At 33.3% G+C, this 19691-nt stretch overlaps 2 protein-coding genes across 4 annotated transcripts; both read right to left on the bottom strand.

Moving 5' to 3' along the window:
• Positions 1-317: 317 nt before the first annotated feature.
• LOC122297368 (gamma carbonic anhydrase 1, mitochondrial) lies at positions 318-6558 on the bottom strand. Its single transcript, XM_043107408.1, has 5 exons — positions 6268-6558; positions 4960-5103; positions 2074-2199; positions 1815-1966; positions 318-926 (listed from the first exon to the last, which is right to left on the bottom strand). Exons 1-5 carry the CDS (start codon positions 6380-6382, stop codon positions 648-650), a joined length of 816 nt encoding a protein of 271 aa, XP_042963342.1. The 5' UTR covers positions 6383-6558; the 3' UTR covers positions 318-647.
• Positions 6559-9478: 2920 nt separating this feature from the next.
• LOC122297336 (soluble inorganic pyrophosphatase-like) lies at positions 9479-13531 on the bottom strand. 3 transcript variants are annotated; one of them, XM_043107384.1, is made up of 9 exons: positions 13375-13531; positions 12493-12631; positions 12202-12230; positions 11871-11936; positions 11329-11436; positions 10868-10933; positions 10076-10196; positions 9850-9931; positions 9479-9687 (listed from the first exon to the last, which is right to left on the bottom strand). In XM_043107384.1, the coding sequence occupies exons 2-9, from the start codon at positions 12623-12625 to the stop codon at positions 9645-9647; spliced, it is 648 nt and encodes a 215-aa protein (XP_042963318.1). In that variant the 5' UTR covers positions 12626-12631; positions 13375-13531; the 3' UTR covers positions 9479-9644. The 3 variants fall into 3 exon arrangements, with proteins under 3 accessions (XP_042963318.1, XP_042963324.1, XP_042963311.1); XM_043107390.1 differs by lacking the exon at positions 13375-13531 and adding an exon at positions 13171-13313; XM_043107377.1 differs by lacking the exon at positions 13375-13531 and adding an exon at positions 12920-13094.
• Positions 13532-19691: the final 6160 nt, after the last annotated feature.

Here is a 19691-nt window from a genome sequence, read left to right as displayed (position 1 = left end):
TATAACTCTTATTTTCTTCAAGGGCTTGTGGTGGTGATACTAGCTGATGTTGATGGTTATGCTCCTTAAAGACATAACATATACAAAAACAGACGGGTTAATTACTTTCATGACCCTGTGTCACATAATATGAACTGTGGAGATTAAATGAAGTTGAACAGGGGACAAGTCATTTCAACACGTGGAAATTTCCACAGAACGGATGTCGTCGCTATTCTCGTAGCTATTTGTGGATGGAGCCGAGAAGAGGCATGCATGGATCAACCAGCCAAAAAAATATTATAAGAACTGTCGTGAAAACACAGGATGCTCCAGTATACCTGATTCAATTTTCTTTATTTGAAAATCCATGTCCAAAGCAATATATCTCTACAAGTACAGACCTGTGAGGGCTTCATGGATGACTTAAGCATCAAGATACATGTTGCATGGCAGCATTTTTCACAGGCAATATAAAATGAAGATTCTGATCAGCTAGAGAGGCTGGAAGAGCAGTATGTCAGAAATTTAAACCTCGACACTCAGGCCCGGGTCCCAAAAAATTATTGGAAGCGAAAGCAGCAGTCCTGCATAAATCCGCACATAACAAAAACCATCCACCAACAAAACACCCTTGTCAAGTTAACTTCCTCAAGATAATTGCATTTTTAAGTAGCCTTTTGTACTTTATCTGGCAGAATATTGTCGGGAAGGATAAGCTCTGGAGGAGTTTCACGAACAACACCCAGCATCGAGTCATACTCCTCATCACGGCGAGCAAACTTCTTGCGAAGCATCTTCTCAAATTCAATCTCATCAAAGCTCTTGGCATTTTCAGCTGCATGAACCTGTGCCAAATTGGAATAATTTATGGCTGACTGGGAAATGAAGGTCATCTCGTCTTCTGTGAGTTTCCTGAGGAACTTTGCTGGATTACCTCCCCACACCTGCAGTAACAATTTCAAAGCCTTTTAGGAATAAAACCACATTTTTCAAAAAAATATGCACAACAAACTCAGCAGATACATAAATGCTATGAACTCCTACAGACTAACAGCAGAATACGGAGCAGCCAGAGAGAACTAAGTGAAAGTCTGCTAATATAAAAATCAATAGATTGCTCTGAGAGAGAGAGAGAGAGAGAGAGAGAGAGAGAGAGAGACCTCAAATATATGGAATGATGCCATTAATAAAAATGTTGTTTTAGGTATTTTTGCTTGTATATTTCCTTTATACTTGAATTATGCCTATTTATTTGTTTTAATAAAACTTCTTATTACTTGTCAAAAAAATAAAAAATAAAAAGCTGACATATACCGTACTTCAACTTTTTTTTTCCTTTTTTGATAAATATATACCGTGCTTCAACTTACAAGTGCATGACAAAATATTTATTACTTCAGCACATGTTGTTATCAAATAAATAAAAATAAAAGTATATCCAATGCATCAAAACCACAATATCATAACTAGTATAAATGACAAAAGAAAATGGAGCAGCCTAGGGTTAGTAGAAATGGACTCCAATATCTTTTGCCCACTAGAAGGGTTCTAAATTCTAAGATCTTTCATTAAAAAATTATAAAAAGAAAGAAACGGCATCAATGGAGTTTGTTACTGGGGCACCCTAGGATGCCAAATGTTGAGCCTCCCTGAGCTTTGGGCTTAAAATATCCCTGGTCGCTCTTAGTTACATTGGGCTCAAAGCCTGATAGTGTTGTTCATGTGGCTAAACTTCATATTTAAACTTTAATATAAGATTTCAAGATCAGTAAATGTTACTAGATACAAAAACTGTAGAAAGTTTCCAACATATGAAGGAAAAGTTGACAAACCTCTCCACATGGGATCCTTGTGTTCTGCCTGACAAGGGCTCCAGCAGCAACAATGGCGTGTTTCTCAACATAAACCCCATCAAGTAGACTTGCACCCATACCTACAAATGCCTCATCCTCAACAGTACATCCATGTAAGACAGCACTGTGACCTGCCAAGTTAATAATGGAAACCATAATGCAAAATCCATATGAAACCCACATCAGTATCTTGCAACTTCTTGATATCATTTGCAACATGATTCTGCATGTTACTCACCCACAGTAACATTGTCACCAATGATAGTTGGTAAGACCTTCCCACTCAAATTAGATTTTGCCACATGAACAAGAGAGTTGTCTTGGATATTGGTTCCAGACCCGATGCTGATGCTGTTTACATCACCTTCAAACAATAAATCACAATCAGATGAGAATAAGGAACTTATGTCATGAATAGAGAGAAAAGAAAACTAATGAACAAACTTAATACTCATGTATAGTTTCAAGAGAGTAACCTTTTAATCATTCAAAAAATGCCAAAGAAAAACTGAGAAGCTGCAAAGTTTTTGATTGAATTGTACAGCATATAGCAGCTTGCTGTCATTGAGAGACAGTGTGCTCTAATTTCCTCGGCTTCATTTCAAATTTCATGCTGTTAATGCATCATGGGTTCAGTATTTTCAGTTTTGTCCATTGCATGTAGCAAGAAGAGTGTAGTGCAAGCTGTGCAAGACGTGCTTATGTCCATTAATTTTTATTTTATTTTATTTTATAAGTAGGAAGAATTTATTGATCCACATAATCAGGCCTTGCCCAGGTATACAAGAAGTATACAAGAGATGAACCTAATTAAAAGCTAATCGCTGTGGAAAACAGCATAAAATTCATTAAAACTAACCCCATTAAATATAATAGCCGAAGCCCAAAGTAACAATGTATGAAAGAAAAAGTCCCCGAACCTTCCCATCAAACGTTCCCCATTATCAAAACAACGACCATTCCTTTCGTTCCAAGTGCACCACATTAGACATAGAGGCACTATCTTCCATACAGCCGCTATTTGGCGATTGCCCTGCATACCTCTCCAACATGACCAGTAAATCTACCACCTTCCTAGGACCCAAGCAATACCAAGCCTAGTAAAGATTTCATCCCATAAAGCTTTAACCATATCGCAGTGAAGAAGTCGATGATCCGCCAATTCACCATTTATTTTGCACATAAAGCACCAATCTTTTATAACAATACCACGCTTTCTTAGCTGCTTTCTTAGCTTATTAGTAGTCAATATTTTATCATGGAAGGCCAACCAGCCAAAGAAACCAACCTTGAGGGGAACATTACTCCTCCAAATGCTCTTCCAAGGGAAGACAATGGTAGAATGGATCGACATAACCCTATTAAAGGATTTTACTGAGAAGTTCTTGTTCCCCAAATGAATCCACAGCAACTCCCCTCCAACTTTTAAATTCAGCGCATATAAAGCACTATAAAATTCTGTAATATCTCCCATCTCCCAATCCTGGGAAGCTCTAACGAACCTCACAGACCATTGAAGAGAACTAGAAGAAATGTCCATGTTATCAGCCACTGAAGCATCCTTGTCCAATACAATCCTGTAAAGAGAAAGTAATGCATTCATCAAGACAACTTCACCACACCAAGTGTTGTCCCAGAATCTGATTCATGTTCCCCTTCCCACCTCAAATCTCAAATCATTGAAGAAATCTTCCCGTCCATTGCAGATAAATTTCCAAACTCCCATGCCATATGTCCCTCTTACTTCATTTGAGGACCAACCTCCCCAAATACTCCCATATTTGACATCAATAGCATTCCTCCAAAGAGCATCCCCTTCCCATTGGTACCGCCATAACCACTTCCCTAGTAGTGTAATACAAAAGTTTCTCAACTTTCTAAACCCTAAACCACCACAAGATAAAGGGGTACAGATCTTATCCCACTAATCAAGTGGAATTTTTTTCTCATCCTCTAAGCCTCCCCACAAGAATTCACAAAACAGCTTCTGTAGTCTGCAGGCAAGGGGAATAAAGATAAAAAGTATGTTGGGAGGTTAGATAACGTGCTCTGGTTCTACCACCTTTGGACAAATAAATCCTCTTCCAGCCGGCCAATCTACATTCAATCTTTTCAACAATCCCATCCCACATTGCCTTGGATTTATGAGGAGTCCCCAAGGGAAGACCAAGATACGTCATAGGTAAGGATGACACCTTGCCACCCAAGTTATGAACCAAGCCAACATGAACCATTTCACCTTAAGTCTGAAGACAGCTGCAAAACAAAGCAAAAGAGCCCTCAAGGAACAAATCTGATTGGGGTCCAGCTCACAAAGGATCAAAGTGTCATCAGTGAAGAGAAGTTGAGATACATTTAAGCAACCGTTCGAAGAGCAAGCCACCTTGAAACCCGAGATAATGCCCCTACCCGCCGTCGCCTTCAACATTCTACTCAACACATCCATTACCAAAACGAACAAAAAAGAAGATAGAGCGTCACCTTGTCTCAAGCGCCGAGAGCTATTGAACAAACCTTCAAGAGTGCCATTTACTAAAATCGAGAATCTAACGGTTGTGATGCAATGTTTTATCCACTTACGCCATCTTTTAAGCTCAGTAATCAAGAATGTTATGAACATCCAGTCAAAAAATGTGTTTGGAAAAAGTAGATATCTTTTTTTTTTTTTCTGTTATATCTTTCCTTCAAGTACTCTTTCCTTTTATTGACAGTAAATAGTGATAACAACCCTTCACTTCTATATATAATATCGGCCATGCTAAAATAAGATAAGTCGAGAATTTCTACCGAAATAACTTGGCCTGATATTTTTCCCTCTTTGCCACAACATAAGAATATACTACAGAATCCACCATGGCACATGTGGTCCTTTGAACACAACTACAACAGTAACTCTTAACATCAACAACAAGCACTATTGTAGAGGACTAGAAATTATAATCAGAAAATTATGCCACAAAAAACATGAATTTAGAAATGTACATTGACTCTGCAACTTTGCTCTTTTACCATCTAAACGCCAGTTTGAAAGGAAAGCGGAAAGAATTTCAAGATTTAAGCACCTCTAGTTTACGGATTTATGCAGCCAAAACATACTCAAGCTTCATTGGTGCAGCATGCATACCTCTCAAAACGCATCCATACCAGATCGAAGAACCTCGTCCCACCTGAACATTGCCAATAATAGAGGCACTGGGGGCCACAAATGCATCCTTATCAACCATGGGAGCCTTGTCAAATATGTTCATGAGTGTCCTATGTCTAGACACTACATAAAGAGAAATATAAACATGACTATTAAAATCCAAGTTAATAATTTTAGAAGGGCATGCAAAGCTTAGAGGAATAAAAAACTATAACATCATATTTCATTTTTGATAAAGACCTTTGTGCATGGACATTCAGATGCTGAGTTCTGACCAACATAATTGAAGGAAAGCATTTGACTACATGGCTATATCCTAGAATTCTAAAACCCATAATGAAAAAAGAAGCAATCTATTTCTTTGGGAAATTAATAACTCCAAGGATTTAGTTCACATAGAACACGGTTTTAAGGAAAAAGAAAAAAGAAGATTCCTTAATGGCCTGGTTTTAAGAAAAAAAGGGAAGCATTTTGAAGAAAGTGAAGTCATAAACAACCTGGTACCAACAGAATGAACATAAGACATATCAAGCTCCAAAGAAGAAGCAAGCAAAAGGGCAAGCAAAACTATTAACTGTTAAAGCAACATCTAACAGCTTTAGGAATTTCGATTGGCATTGAAATCCATACAATGATTTTAACAAGTTTTCCAATCTAACAATGACTTGGAAAAACTCCTACATTGAACTAAATCCACATAACTCCTTATTTAGGGCGGTTGTACAAAAAAGACTCAAATTATCATATTGCTTAATAACTAATCTTTTCTAATTGTTATCAAGCCATGATCATGTTCCAATTATTTCCAAAAATAATGCAACATTATATAGCCTTTTCAACCATATATGAGAGTAATATCCTAAACATATCTTCCCCATTTTACTTTTGAAAATGAATATCCCGAATACATTTTCCCGTCTTCTCAGCAGCCCAAAAAAAAATCTTTTTATAGCACGTTTAGCTAAAAAATGTAGTTTTTAAGGTCAATGCAAAACAAAACCAGCGCCCCCCCACCCCCCTCTCCCGCCCCGCCCCCAGAAAAAAAAAAATACACATTAATCAACAATGACCAACGGAATGAAAAAAGGGGATAAAACAGTCCCATTTCGTTCTCAAAGCCTCAGGTTGCATTAATTACTTTGAGCTTCCATGATCCGTTTGTTAAAACCGATGAATAATCGAAACGATTTATGAGATTTCGAGATTTAGGAGAAGAGTGGACTAGAAGGGAAAATTTATAAAAAATAAAAAAATGAAAAAAAATAAAAAAGATTCTGAAGGACCTACGTTGTTCTTGGAAGTAGTAGTTGCCTTGGAGGCGGCCGCCGAGGCGATCGAGGGCTTGGCCGGTCTCGCGGATCCAGAACCCGACGGTGTAGATTGCCTTCCCCAACGTTCCCATCGTTCTCTCCCTTCTTTCTAGTCCTACCTCAAATTGCTTAATTTTGTTGTGTTTGTCCAAGCTGAGAAAGCAAACCACAGAGTGAGAGGAAATGGTGTGGGAATGAACGGTCAGACTTCCATGGCAGCCAAGTGCAAACTTGGCTCTTTGGCTGAGACAGTGAGGCGTCTTTTCTACTGTTACTGTTCCTACAATAAATGTGAAGTAAACGTCGGTTTTTTTTTTTTTTTTTTTTTTTTTGGGAGGGTAAATAGAAAGTGAGTTATTATTAAAAATTAAATTTTTTTTATATAAATATTATATTTATTTATTTTTAGAATAATGTATATATAGTTTACACACTTTGACTTTAAATATTATTATTTTTAAATATATAACAAAAATTAAATAATATTAAATATAGTCATATAAGTTCTATTTATTTTTTTAAATAAATATATTATTAAAAAAATTCTTATGAATTCTAAATTTATCTATTTTTTTAAATAATTATACGAGATTTGTATACCTTAAACTACATATAATATTTCTAATGAGGATTTAATAGATCTTGAATTATTTTAAGAAAATGTATCAACTTTTATGTGGATGTTAATAAGTATTTTCAAGTACTTAATGTCAAGCCTATTATATATCTTATACTAATTTGAATATTTAAGATATATTTGGGCAATAAGATGAGATAAAAATTTTGTAAATAATAATAAAATAATTTGAGTTAAGATATTTTATTGAATAAAACTGCTATGTTCACCGCTCCCAACTTCTACTAGGAGCTACCGTTAGCAGTTTAATATATATATATTTTTTATCTGCAGTTTTTTAACACTTGTAAATATTTTTTAAAAAAATCACAATATTATTAAAAAACACTTTCTTAATTATAAGAAAAAAATTAAAATAAAATAAAATAAAAATAGCCAGCAGTAGCTCCCAACTAAGAGCGGTGGTCCTATCATTATTCTTTATTGAATTTTGAAAAATTAGAAAGAAAAAAGTGAAAAAAACTATTATAAAATTAAAATTTTATTTGAATTTTTTTTTTGAAATTTGAAAAAATTAAATTATTTTTTGTATTTTGTTTAAAATTTTGAGAAAATTATAATGATTAGAAGAAAATTTTAAAAATTTAAATTTGAAAAGTGTCTTATACTTTAATAATATTTGAAAAGAAAACTATAAAAAAAAATTAAAATCTAGATGAGATGAGATGTTGATTGACTTTCCAATTATAATCTTAGCATGGGAATAAGCATTACGTAAATTAAGTAATATTATATTATTATCCGTATAATTCACGTACTACAATCTTTTATATATATATATTTGAAATAGATAATATCCATTTCAAAAACCTTTTTAAAAATACAATGACCAAAATAAGCCATAATTTACAAATGAAACGGTAAAAATCATGTTCTATGGATCTCGAGCAACTTTGATATTCTTCATTTCACTTATAAAACATGAAATACTTTAGTAATTGTGTTTTCAAAAAGTATTATATCCATAAGTAAAATGGACAATGACTCTACTATTAAGAAATAAGAGTTGTTAGAGACACAAATGGATCCCATAAAAGAATCTCATACATTGATGTGGTATACTATCATGTATTATGTGTCTTCTATTTTTTCCTCATTCTCTCTATGTGTTTCCCCTCTTCCTCTTTCCCTCTCTCTTTCTTCCCCCTTTTCCCTCGTTGTCGGCTCAGATTTTGACCACCACAAATGGCCAACGGACGACCACCACAATCGACCACTCAAGTCGTTGGTTCAAACCATGGCCGGCGCGGGAAGAGGGTATGGGCGGGGGAGAGGAAGAAAAAAAAAATGAGAGAGACGGCAAGCTACCGTGAGCTCCACGCCAGTAGTGTAACTTGGACCGCTGGTATCTTTTGCCCACCATGAGGTGGTCCCTGACCACCATGGCCAGGGCATGGAGAGGGCACGGGGGAGGAAAAATAGGGGGGGTGGGGAAGACGGCGAGGCTTTACGCCGATGGTGCCGCTTGGTCAGCCGGCGTCTTCTGCCCACCATGAGATGGTTCTCGACCACCATGGGGAGGGGGCATGGGGCGAGCACGGGGGGAGGGGGTGAAAAAAAGCTAGGGGGACACGTGGCATATTAGTAGTGTGACACATTAGTGTCTATAATCCCTTTGTGTCTATAGTATTTTTCTTAAAAATTAATTATTATTATTATTATTATTTTATGTATGTACTTTTTTTAAAGTGATTGTGCGGTACTTGTTCACTCACAATTGCTGCAACTATAATTTCTCTTCTAATTATCCAACAACTATTTGATATCACATAAGGAGAAGATCAATAGACGCTAAGATGGCAAATGCAATTTTAACATGGAAATGTTTGGATATCAAGAGTATTTTTTATCATCCGTAAATAAAAGTAAAATAATTTATAAATGGTAATTTACTACTTGTAAATAGTAATAAAATAGTTTAAAATGGTCTCAGAAGCCAAACACAGCCCAAATGTCATGTGTCATGTGTGACTTCGACACAGCCACTTCCAAGGCTGGAGGCATCAAGGCCAAGGCCGACTTCCCCATTTGTCTTGTGCATTAACAACGCCATGTATGGTTCTACTAGCTAGAGCAACTAAATAGGACCCGTTGTAGCCATGGCCCCTTTTAGTTTTGGCTTTTTTGAATAAAATTATTCATATATATAAATTAGATGTATATATAATTAGAAGAAAAGTTTGGCTCCATCAAAATTACCATTTATCTTCAAAAGTTTAAGATACAATCTATTTATTTTTTAAATTATGCAAAAGAGAAAAGAAAAGAAAAAAGAATTAGTCTATTGTATATAATATGGAAAATTTTTCCTTCTGTTTCTTATAACTTTCGAATATTATCATGTTCTCTTTAATGAAATGAAGACTTTAAGTTATGCAAAGCTGCAAAGATAAATTAGATAATAGGAAAATTTGGTCATATTGGAAAGTGATAACCTTATTATGTTCACAGCACCGTTGATACCAAGATTACTGTACTTAAAGTGACTGACAACACAACCTTTATTTGATATGGTAAATATATATATATATATATATATATATGGGAGAAATTTATAATATTAAAAGTATTGCATAAGTTATTGCATCAGTACCATTGATACCAAATCACTGTTCATCAAGTAATAAAATAACATTTGCAAACAAGTAGGCAGCAAGAAGTCTATCAGCCAATAAGCAATTTAGGGGTACAGACATTGGACAAAGTTCCCAGATTAGTTACTGCCTCAAGCTTTCAACTATGTAAGATGCATACAGGTCCCTGCAACAGAAAACATTCATGTGAGGGGAAAAAGTGATGGATAAAAAACCCCAGGAATTATATTCTTCAATGTCACAAAAATAGCAATCCATACACAGAAAATCAAAGAAGGAAATTATTGAATTTTGATTGCATACAAAAGGAAAGTCCCCAGAAACTCACATGGAGTACTTGATGGCTTCAATGGCGGCCTCAGCTGGCAGGAAGTCTTCCACATCAACTTTCTTGTTCTCATTCTTTTTGTCTATCATTTGTTATAGGTTATTACAGGTTGACCACAGTTCAAAAATAAAGTGGAGTATCTACCAAGACTTTTCATGAAAGAAAGAATAGGAAAAAAAAAAAAAAAATCATAAGAGAAAGTTTCATAGTAAATGAGAGTGGATACAGTCCTCAAAGAAGCGACGGATTTCAGCAAGCCGATGTGGAGGAATCTCCTTGATGTCCTTGTAGTGGCGGAACTCTGGGTCATCAGCGCATACTGCTATGATTTTGTCATCCCTTTCACCCTGCATCAGAATTGTTACAATTGATAATGACTAAGCAGATGTCTAGAAGGAAGTAGAAAACACTTTCAATTTCAAAGTCTTGGAAGCTATCTGATAAACCAGAGGGCAAAACAACATAAATTTCCTTGGCAATTACATCTCTGAAAAACTTGTACTGCTTCAAATATCACACCAATCTTTCTCGAAGAATGAGACAAGGGTATCATATTCTTTTTAAGCATTAATGGTTTTCCAACAAGAAGTATTTAATTAGTCGTGTTACACCTGACCGGTTATAGAACAGGCTGTTGTGGGGTTGTTGGAAACAAATATTTGATAGGAAACGAATATACCAATGTAAACACCATGGTTGAACCTCAAATTCAATCCAAAATTAGATAGCTCAAGCAACTAGATAGATGTTTTGTTGGAAAATTTCAAAAATCCAGATTTTATTGTCGTATCATAAGAAAAATGAAAAAATATTTGTTTATGGAACATGTTGGGGTAAATAAAACAGTCCAAAAATAGTCCTACAACGTTATGCAAAAGTGAAAAACTTTGTCCAGTGAGTAACATCCTCGGTCAGATAACTTTTTTTTCCCCAACAGCCCCTTAATTGTGTGATGATGTCTTTCAAATACGAAAAAAATATCAGATCCAGATAGGTAAGCAGGGGAAAAAACTTTTACCTGGTCAATCATAGGCATTAATCCAATAGCACGAGCACGAAGGAAAGAACCAGGTAGCACAGGCTCCTATACAAGAGAACGTCCAAGAACACAATGTTTAAGTTACAAAATTAAAATATCTTATGCTGTTATTATTCTTCTTTTCTTTTGTGACAATCACCACATATGTCTAAAGGATTCTACCTACCCCCTAAGGGTTGGCCCAAGTGGTGAAGGCCTTGGTCTTGGGATATCACTCTCTTCAAGGTCCAAGATTTAACACCTCATGGGTGCAAACAATCTTTTGGAGCCGCACCCTCTAGTGAAAAATTAGCGATTTAATCAATTATGTGTAAGGAAACTTTCGAGGGTGCGGTGCACAGGACTAGGTTTTACTCTGCAAGGGTGGGTTCGAAGGGTCCTGCCTTGGAGAGGTTCCCCGACATAAAAAGTAAAAAATAAAAAAGTCTAAAAGATTCTACCTGCATCAGTATCAGGACATCCATTGGATCACTATCCTCACAAATGGTTCGGGGAATGAAACCGTAGTTGTGTGGATAAACAACCGATGAGTAGAGAACACGATCAACCTGTTTTAAGAACTCATATGCTATAGTTATATTCTTCATGTAGCACATAAAAATTTCACATATTATGAAACATCCTAGCAACATATGATAGCAACATAAAAGTACATACAGCAAGAGCACTATATCCAACTACAATTGTTCAAGCACAGGAATGTGTAGGGAAAGCGGCATTATTGGTTTAGCTTTCAAGTGCTTTGTTATGGATAAGGATTATATGAGTTTTGCCAAAACTTTCCATGCTTGATATAGGCTAAGTCTAGAATTCTCATGGCATTGAAGACTTGGTTAAAGATGTCAAGGCATACCAGTATTTTGAGACTAACCTAAATAAACACAAAGCAAGCTTGCTACAATGGACAATGCCTCTGAACAGGAATATACTGGATAAGTACTAGACGGCTTAAGGAAAGGTCAAAAGAGGAAGAAACTCTTACTTTTATAAGGCCACTTGTCTTGTCAAGCTCGTACTTAACCTTGCTGCCTTTTCCGATTTCAACGACCTGCCACATAAATGAACTTTTGGATTTGGAAGACAGTAAGATTTTTTCGATAGATTAATTTAAATCCAACAAGGTCGCCATAGACTTCTGTTCAGAATCTCTTGTTAAAAATCAGGGTCCCCTAGGTGAATAACACTGTTTATTTGGTTTACTTTCAAAAGTTCACATAGCTTCTTCTGGTTTATGTTTCATGTTAAAAAGCAGGGGTCCCGGTTGCTTCTTTCAAAGGTTCTAAAAAATGAAGATTTAAGAAAATAAAACTTACACAGTTAAAAACTGATGGAGCACCTGGTCCTGCATAGATTACATATCCAGCATTATTACCCAAAGACATAGAATTGCAATATGAGAGGTATTTCAGAGTCCAAAAAAACATTACTACAAGTGTGCTAGATCTGAGCGATTCGTTGAGCACAAAAGTCATGCCAGGAATGAGCAGCAACAGATCTTCGAGACATTAAAGAAAGGATTATCTCTCCGAGAACCACCGATGGTTCTCATAGTGGCATTAGCATTCATACAAAGTAAAATTAGACAAAGAGGCACCGAAGTTTACCAATCTCCAAGTCATGCCAGGGATGAGCAGCAACAGATCTTCGAGACATTGAAGAAAGGATTCTCTCATTGAGAACCACTGGTGGGAATCCTGAGGAACTTTTCGAATTCACTTCTCCAGAATGATTAGCCATATTTGCCTTCAAAATTCGTAATAAATATTTCACTTGGGAATAAAACAAGCAAAAGGGCTAAAAAGCATCTACAGTTGCAGGAAAAAAAAAACTAGTACATCACAAGGAAGAACTCACTTCAAAAAATAAGGGTCAAATCACACAAAACAAACTACAAGGACAAGTTGAACAAAGCAGAGTAAACTAACGACTTACAACAAATTAAAACTCTACGAAACGAGCATGCACACACACGCAAACGCAAGAGTAATCTTGCACAGCAGATTAACCAACTTCACGATCTGTTAAACATACCTTGCGTGGATTTGACATCCGAAGGGAGTTTCATATCCAAGCCAAACAATAAAGAAAACAGCAGCAATAGACACAGCTTAAATAATAAATAAATAAATAAATAAATAAAACGAACGCAGAATCTTTTCGATAACAATTACTTCTCAAACGATCCGATTAGTATAACAAAAGCTCATGCAAACCACAAAATATACGGATATAGAAAATAGAAAGAAACCCCATTAACGAAATGGACTAGTACAGTAAATTACGTCCAGATTAGTCTCTTTAAAAGGTGTTCATCAATGGGTAATCCACCAAAAATTGCTCTCCCAAATCAAGCCAGACACATACAGCTAAAATACACTAACCAGAAAATTTTTTTTAAACAAAAAAAGAAAAAGAATCGAATAAGTTCAAAACCACAAGAAAAGAAAATTCTTTATGGCATCTAGACAAGGATAAGGAGCACTCACAGTCACAGATAGCCACTGAAGAATCGTAAACCCAAAGCTTTGGTTTATCGGTGAGAATGGCAAGCTTATATATATGGTATTATACGTATAATGGGAGCACTGAGCTTACTTATTAAGGGAGGTGCAGAGAAGACGGGGTCATTTGACTCATTTCTCCCCTTCAACACACAACGGTCAGTCATAAGTCCATAGCAGTCGTCCGATCCTAGTTGTGATAATCTGAACGGCCGTGGGTGGGGGATATGTGTCAGAGCTTCATTTGCTCTCCAAATGGGATTGCCCTGAGAGGATGCGTGTCATGAGAGAAAAGATTCCATCCGCCCCCATCTTGGCTGTCCTAGTCTGTTCGCTGGTCAAAGAAAAAAAATATTTATTTAATAATTAAAAAAATGATTTTAAATATGTTAATATTTTTTATTTTTTAAAAGTATTCAAATTTATTAAATAAGTTTATAATTTTATTAAATTAGTTTATTTTTTATTAAAATATAAGTTTATAATTTATTTTTTTATTTTTTTAAAATATTGAAATTTATTAAAAAAATATTTTTAAAAAAATAATGCTTAGCGGTTATAAGCAGCGGTGCTGTAGCCCGCTCCGTGTCATAAAAGCGGTACGTGGTCCAGTAAAGACAAGCCAAGCGTCCTGTATTTCTAAATACTAGTCGTCATGTTAGAACTTAGAACCCTTTCCTTTCCAAACACGGGCCGGATATGCCAAATCTCATTTCAACACGAATCGGAATATTCTGGATGCCTTTGCAACCTTTTTCTTTTTAATTTTTAAATTTCTATAAGGGTACCGGAGATGTAGCCCGAGGCCCCCAGTAGAGACTAGAAAGCAATTTTTTTTTTCATTATTTTTTATATTTTTAAAATACAATTTACAACATCATTAAAAAAACATTTTTTTAATCATTAAATAAAAAAAATTGTTTCGAGACACAATTTAGAACTCAAATTCGGGACCGAAGTATTTCTATTTCTACAAATATATCTATAACTTTTACAACTTTTACACGATTCGATTACAAACGTGAGAATTTATAAAAAAATAATATATCATATATTTAATTAAATAAAATAGAATATAGAGTCAAAATTTAAACTCAACACATATATTCTGATATTATATAAAATTATTATTCATTTCAAAAATTTAAATTAATAAAAAAAATATATTTTATTATTTATTTTATATATTAACACATACATTGCAGCCATAATAATTGAATCGGAATAAATGGGTGTGGGGGTAGACTTTGTGCCTACCAGAACTTCTGTTTTTATACGGAATTGGGTTTTTGTTTTTAAGCCTCTTAATAGAAGAATACATGAATAGGTTGTTAAAATCCAGCTGGTCTCATAATGTGATTGCTGCATAGTCCAAGATGTGACATCCTTAGATCATATACTTTGTTCCGGTGAATTGGCTTGATCTTCTGTTGGGAGGTATTTTGTTGATTTTTTGCCGTTTAGATTAATGTTACCCGAATGTTGGAAGAAATGGGTCTTGTTTACATGCAAGGATTATCATTACGAGAAATAGTCTAAAACCGGTTTCAGAAATGAAAAATTGGCCAGAACAAGTTCGAGTTCGATTCCAAATATTTTGTGCCTAGACCAGTTCTATTTAATATATATTTTTAATTTTTTTTAATATTATATGTAATATATATAATAATATAAATTATAATTATATATAAAATAATGTTATTATAATTTATAAAATAAAAGTTTAATCTTAAATATAAAAATTTAATTGATCATATGCTTTAAATATATAATATTGTAAATATATATTAGTAACATTTTATCATAAGAAGTAAGAATCAAAAAAGAAATAAATCACTCAAATATTATTACTAAATTTTGATGTCTTAATAAACTCTTAATATTTTTTTTTTATAAATACATAAGACATTAATAGATTAATAATACTACTATTACTATTATTATATAATTTATATTAATACAATATACATTTTATGACCTAATACTAAATACTAATAGTCTAATACTATATTACTATTAATATTATACTTTACGTCTATGTATAAATTAGTATATAAGTCACTATACTAAATAATCACATATAAAAAAATCACTATAATCTATCAATAATATAGTTATAATAAATTAAACTCATTATAACAATTAACAAATACTAATATATAGTTATTCTAATCCCTATAATTAATACTAATATTTATAATAATACTTTAGTCTAATACTATATTACTGTTAGTAATATACTTTAAGTCTATGTATAAATTACTATATAAATTAATATACTAAATAATCACATATATACTAATACTAATAGTCTAATATAGACTATAGTTATACCTATATTAATATAGTTATACTTAGTCACCATAACTAATACTAATATATAGCTATACTAATAGTCTAATATTAATACTATTATATAGTCTAATATATTATATAGCTATAAGTAATACTAATATATATATATATACTAATACTAATAGTCTAATATAGACTTATAGTATTAATACTAATAGTCTATTATATTATTTAATACTAATAGTCTATTATATTCTTTAATGTATAGATATATAGTCTATATATAGACTTATAGTATTAATATCACTATATGCAGTAGTAACACTATAATAGTATAATATATAATACTAGTATATATTAATATATTACAATAGTTATAGTATAAGAGTTTAGTAATAATTTTAAGAGTATTAGTCAGAGTTATAATATATTACCATTATATTATTACTATATTAGTAATAATTTTGATAAATACATTAGTGTATTAGTATATTAATTTACTATATACTAATAGTATTATATGTATTGCAAATATTTATAAATTTATAATGATCAATTTTTCAAACCATACTAAATTTCTTTTTAATGATCATTTAAAAAAAAAATCCAAACCTAAAGGAAACCGCGTCGTTTCCTAAATAAACCCTAAAATAAAGTTTCTATTTTCTTGAATCTCACCTGAGTCCTCTCTTGTAGCACTCCAAGCCCCCCCACTTAGGATTTGCTGATGATTGAGATGACGGGACACATAATACAAGGCTACACACCCCTCATACATAATGAATAATATATAATGCTCATACATATTTTAGCAGTATGCAATAAATATTCAACGAAAAATAATAAAAAGGCAAAGAGATCTAAGCAATGCCATGGGCAATTGCACAATACATGGTACAAAAAAAAAAAAAAAAATCCCAAACTTTGTCCCATTATCAACAAAGAGAGTTTTCAAAACATAAAGCGGGTTTGTATCTCCCAAAACACAGGACCAAATATTCCTTTCTAGAATTAAGCAGGCCATCTAAACCTTTCTAAGTTCTCATTATGCAATCTCCCCCACTATTAAAAATCCATCAGGAGATAAATTTAAGCAAACTTCCATCAACTTCTATATTTCTAGTGATGGGGGTCCTAAATGCATAATAAGCCTCATTCCCTTCACATAGACCTCAATAGCTTCTTTGAGAAGTTGCGTTACTTGGTCCAGGTCCCATGAAAGCTTCAGTACCCATAAATGACCCAAAAGCAAAATATCAAAATTAGGATTGTGAAGATCCTTCAATAATTTTTGGAAAAAGGGGATAGTGCAATATAACACAATCGCTGCATAGCGTATATGTCTCCGCATGGTGTACTTGTCTTCTATCATGAACTGTCTAGATTCATGCTTTGGGGTTATCGGGTGTACCTATATCTACTTCTACTATTTTAAGAGAGGAATGATAGTAGAAAAATTGCAACAGTGAGATTTCAAAAAATCTCAGTAAGTAATCATACAACATACCACGGTTAACACAAGCATACAAGAGGTATATCATGCAATGCGTGCATAGACATGTACATAACTCAAGACTGAAACTGAACTGTGACTCATGCATTGGCCACTTTTAAAACTTGTAACAGATACTTAGCATTTTTTAAAATACATACGTTTATCATCATTCATATCTTAATTAATCACGTGATCCAGAGCATATTATATCATATCGCATGATTCATATCATGTGATCCATAACATATCATTTAGGCACGTGGCCTTGTTCTTATAACACATGCGAGGAGGTCAAGGTGATTTCGGATCAATGAGATCATTTCTCTATGCAAAAATTAAGAAGCGTTTGGAGTTGAAGAACTCTTTGGAGACTAAATTTGAATTGGAGGGGTATTTAGCTGAAAAATGTGAAGAAGATAATACAAAATTTGACTTGTTGAATTGATGGAAGGTTAGCTCCATTAGATACCGAGTGCTTTCAAGAGTTGTACAGGATGTTCTTACAGTTTCGATATCAACAATTGTCTCTGAGTCAACTTTTAGCACAACAGGTTGAGGACTTGATCATTTCCACAGTAGTCTATTTCTACTTATGATAGAAGACCTTATTTGTACATAAAATTGGTTTCATTCATCTTCTACGCTGATTAACATTCACACTTTAATGGATGATGTTGAGGAGTTTGAGAAATTTGATACAAGTATGTTGTATCATTCACTTTTTAGTTAACCGTCTTTAAAATGTATATCATATTAGTAATTTGTTTTAATTATTATTATTATTATTATTTTCGCTTTTGTGCAGAGCTCATGGAAGACCTAGAAAGTTCTTTAAGACCTACTTCTTCGGTTGAAAATGATTAAATTTAACGTAGGATAACTTGTATAACATCTTTTTTTAAGTTTTTTTTTTTTTTCATTTAGTGTAATTACTATCTTTTTATTGGAATTAGCTGTTTGATTTATTTTCATACAATTGCAATGTTTGTTGAATGGACTATTGGAATTGGTGGCTTGTTGCATTTCTATTTGTTCTAATTATAAAGTTTTTTTATTGGATGTTCTTGCAATTTGGATTTCTAATTTGGATTTGTAATTTAGACTTTAAATTTGAACTTGCAATTTGTTGGACTTTTGAACTTGTAATTTGTTGGACTTTTAGATTTGTACTTTAGACTTTTGGTATTTAGATTTGTAATTTATTAAACTTTTGGACTTGTAATTTAGACTTTTTGCTTATTTTATTTCATAACAGAATTTTTTTTTTTTAATTGTAGATTTTTATTTTTTCGTATAAGTTTTATTTATAGGCTTATGGTAGGTTTTTTTTTTTTTTTGAAGTAGATTTCTTGTTTTAGTTTTTGTTTTATAGCAGTTTTTTTTATAGCAAAATTTTGTTTATATAGCAATTTTTTTATAAAATAGATTTTTTATAGTAAAATTTTTTTACATAACAGATTTTTTTATAAAATAGATTTTTTATAGTAAAATTTTTTTACATAACAGATTTTTTTATAAAATAGATTTTTGTAAATAGTAACATATTTTTAATAAATTGGATTCTTTTAAATCATTTTTTTTTATAAATAGATTTTTTAATGATAAATTTGTATTTTATTAAAACAGAAAACTGGACTGAATCGGACCGAAAATTGGTAAAATTAGTAAAATCAAAGTATCGGTTTGGAGGGTAACTGTGAGTAATCAGTTTCGAAAAATGCAAAATCGATATATATCGGTTCGGTCTTAAATTTTGTTTAAAACCAAATCGGTTACACCCATAGAAATAGTATAGTAACTACACAAACTAATGTGGTTTGATATAGTTTGTTAAATTGTAAATCTACTTTTATTATAAAGCAGATATTATGGATCGTATAAAATTACGTTAGTTTATAAGTTCATTTTTATATAATCTCTTTATAGTTGTAACACTCTTCTATTAGTATTGGCCTTAGTCTCATATATAGAACCTAAAACAAGGGAAAATTCAAATGTCTTCTTGTGCTGAAGTCAAATTACCAAAAATTCAAATATGTAAAATGGACTCTTTGATCTTACAAAAGACTCAAACTTGAAAATGTATTAGGCAAAGGATTGGAACAGTGAGACTTGATGGAAGTTGTTTTGAGAAAAAGAGGGACTTTGTGGAGTGGGTGGAGTGATTAGAGATGCAAAAAAAAAATTTGTAATTAGCTTTACTCAGATTATAACGAAGGTATTGGAGAAAGTGAAAAAGGCCCTGCCAAGGGCTCAAGAATCTATCGTCTAAAGGGGGCCCATCGGATTGTTAAAACTAAGACAACGGAGAGGCCTGTCCAGCCTGGACTAAGACTAATGAGACGCCGCTCGAGTAGGCCATGTGGGATATACGCCAACCTTCTAGTCGGCTTGAATCGTTACCAGCACTTAGTTGCCAAGAAACGTGTAGGAGAAGTTGTTACCGCCATTTACCTAGGAAAAGGAAGGTGGGTGACCCCGGGATAGGCCGAGGAGGCGCCGACTCTTCAAG

The sequence above is a fragment of the Carya illinoinensis genome, chromosome 2, assembly GCF_018687715.1.
Source record: "Carya illinoinensis cultivar Pawnee chromosome 2, C.illinoinensisPawnee_v1, whole genome shotgun sequence".
NCBI classification, from domain to species: domain Eukaryota; kingdom Viridiplantae; phylum Streptophyta; class Magnoliopsida; order Fagales; family Juglandaceae; genus Carya; species Carya illinoinensis.
The sequence above is the reverse complement of the archived record's forward strand: the minus strand, read 5'-3'. Positions and strand labels throughout refer to the sequence as shown.

Excerpts from the sequence above, each read along its gene's own strand:
- LOC122297368 (XM_043107408.1), bottom strand. The coding sequence starts at position 6,382 with ATGGGAACGTTGGGGAAGGCAATCTACACCGTCGGGTTCTGGATCCGC. Across the intron at positions 5,104-6,267 it reads CTACTACTTCCAAGAACAAC|TGTCTAGACATAGGACACTC; the intron begins GTAGGTCCTTCA and ends CTCTTTATGTAG. Across the intron at positions 927-1,814 it reads CAAGGATCCCATGTGGAGAG|GTGTGGGGAGGTAATCCAGC; the intron begins GTTTGTCAACTT and ends TTGTTACTGCAG.
- LOC122297336 (XM_043107377.1), bottom strand. Across the intron at positions 11,437-11,870 it reads AGACAAGTGGCCTTATAAAA|GTTGATCGTGTTCTCTACTC; the intron begins GTAAGAGTTTCT and ends TTCTTAAAACAG. Across the intron at positions 10,197-10,867 it reads TAATGCCTATGATTGACCAG|GGTGAAAGGGATGACAAAAT; the intron begins GTAAAAGTTTTT and ends ATTCTGATGCAG.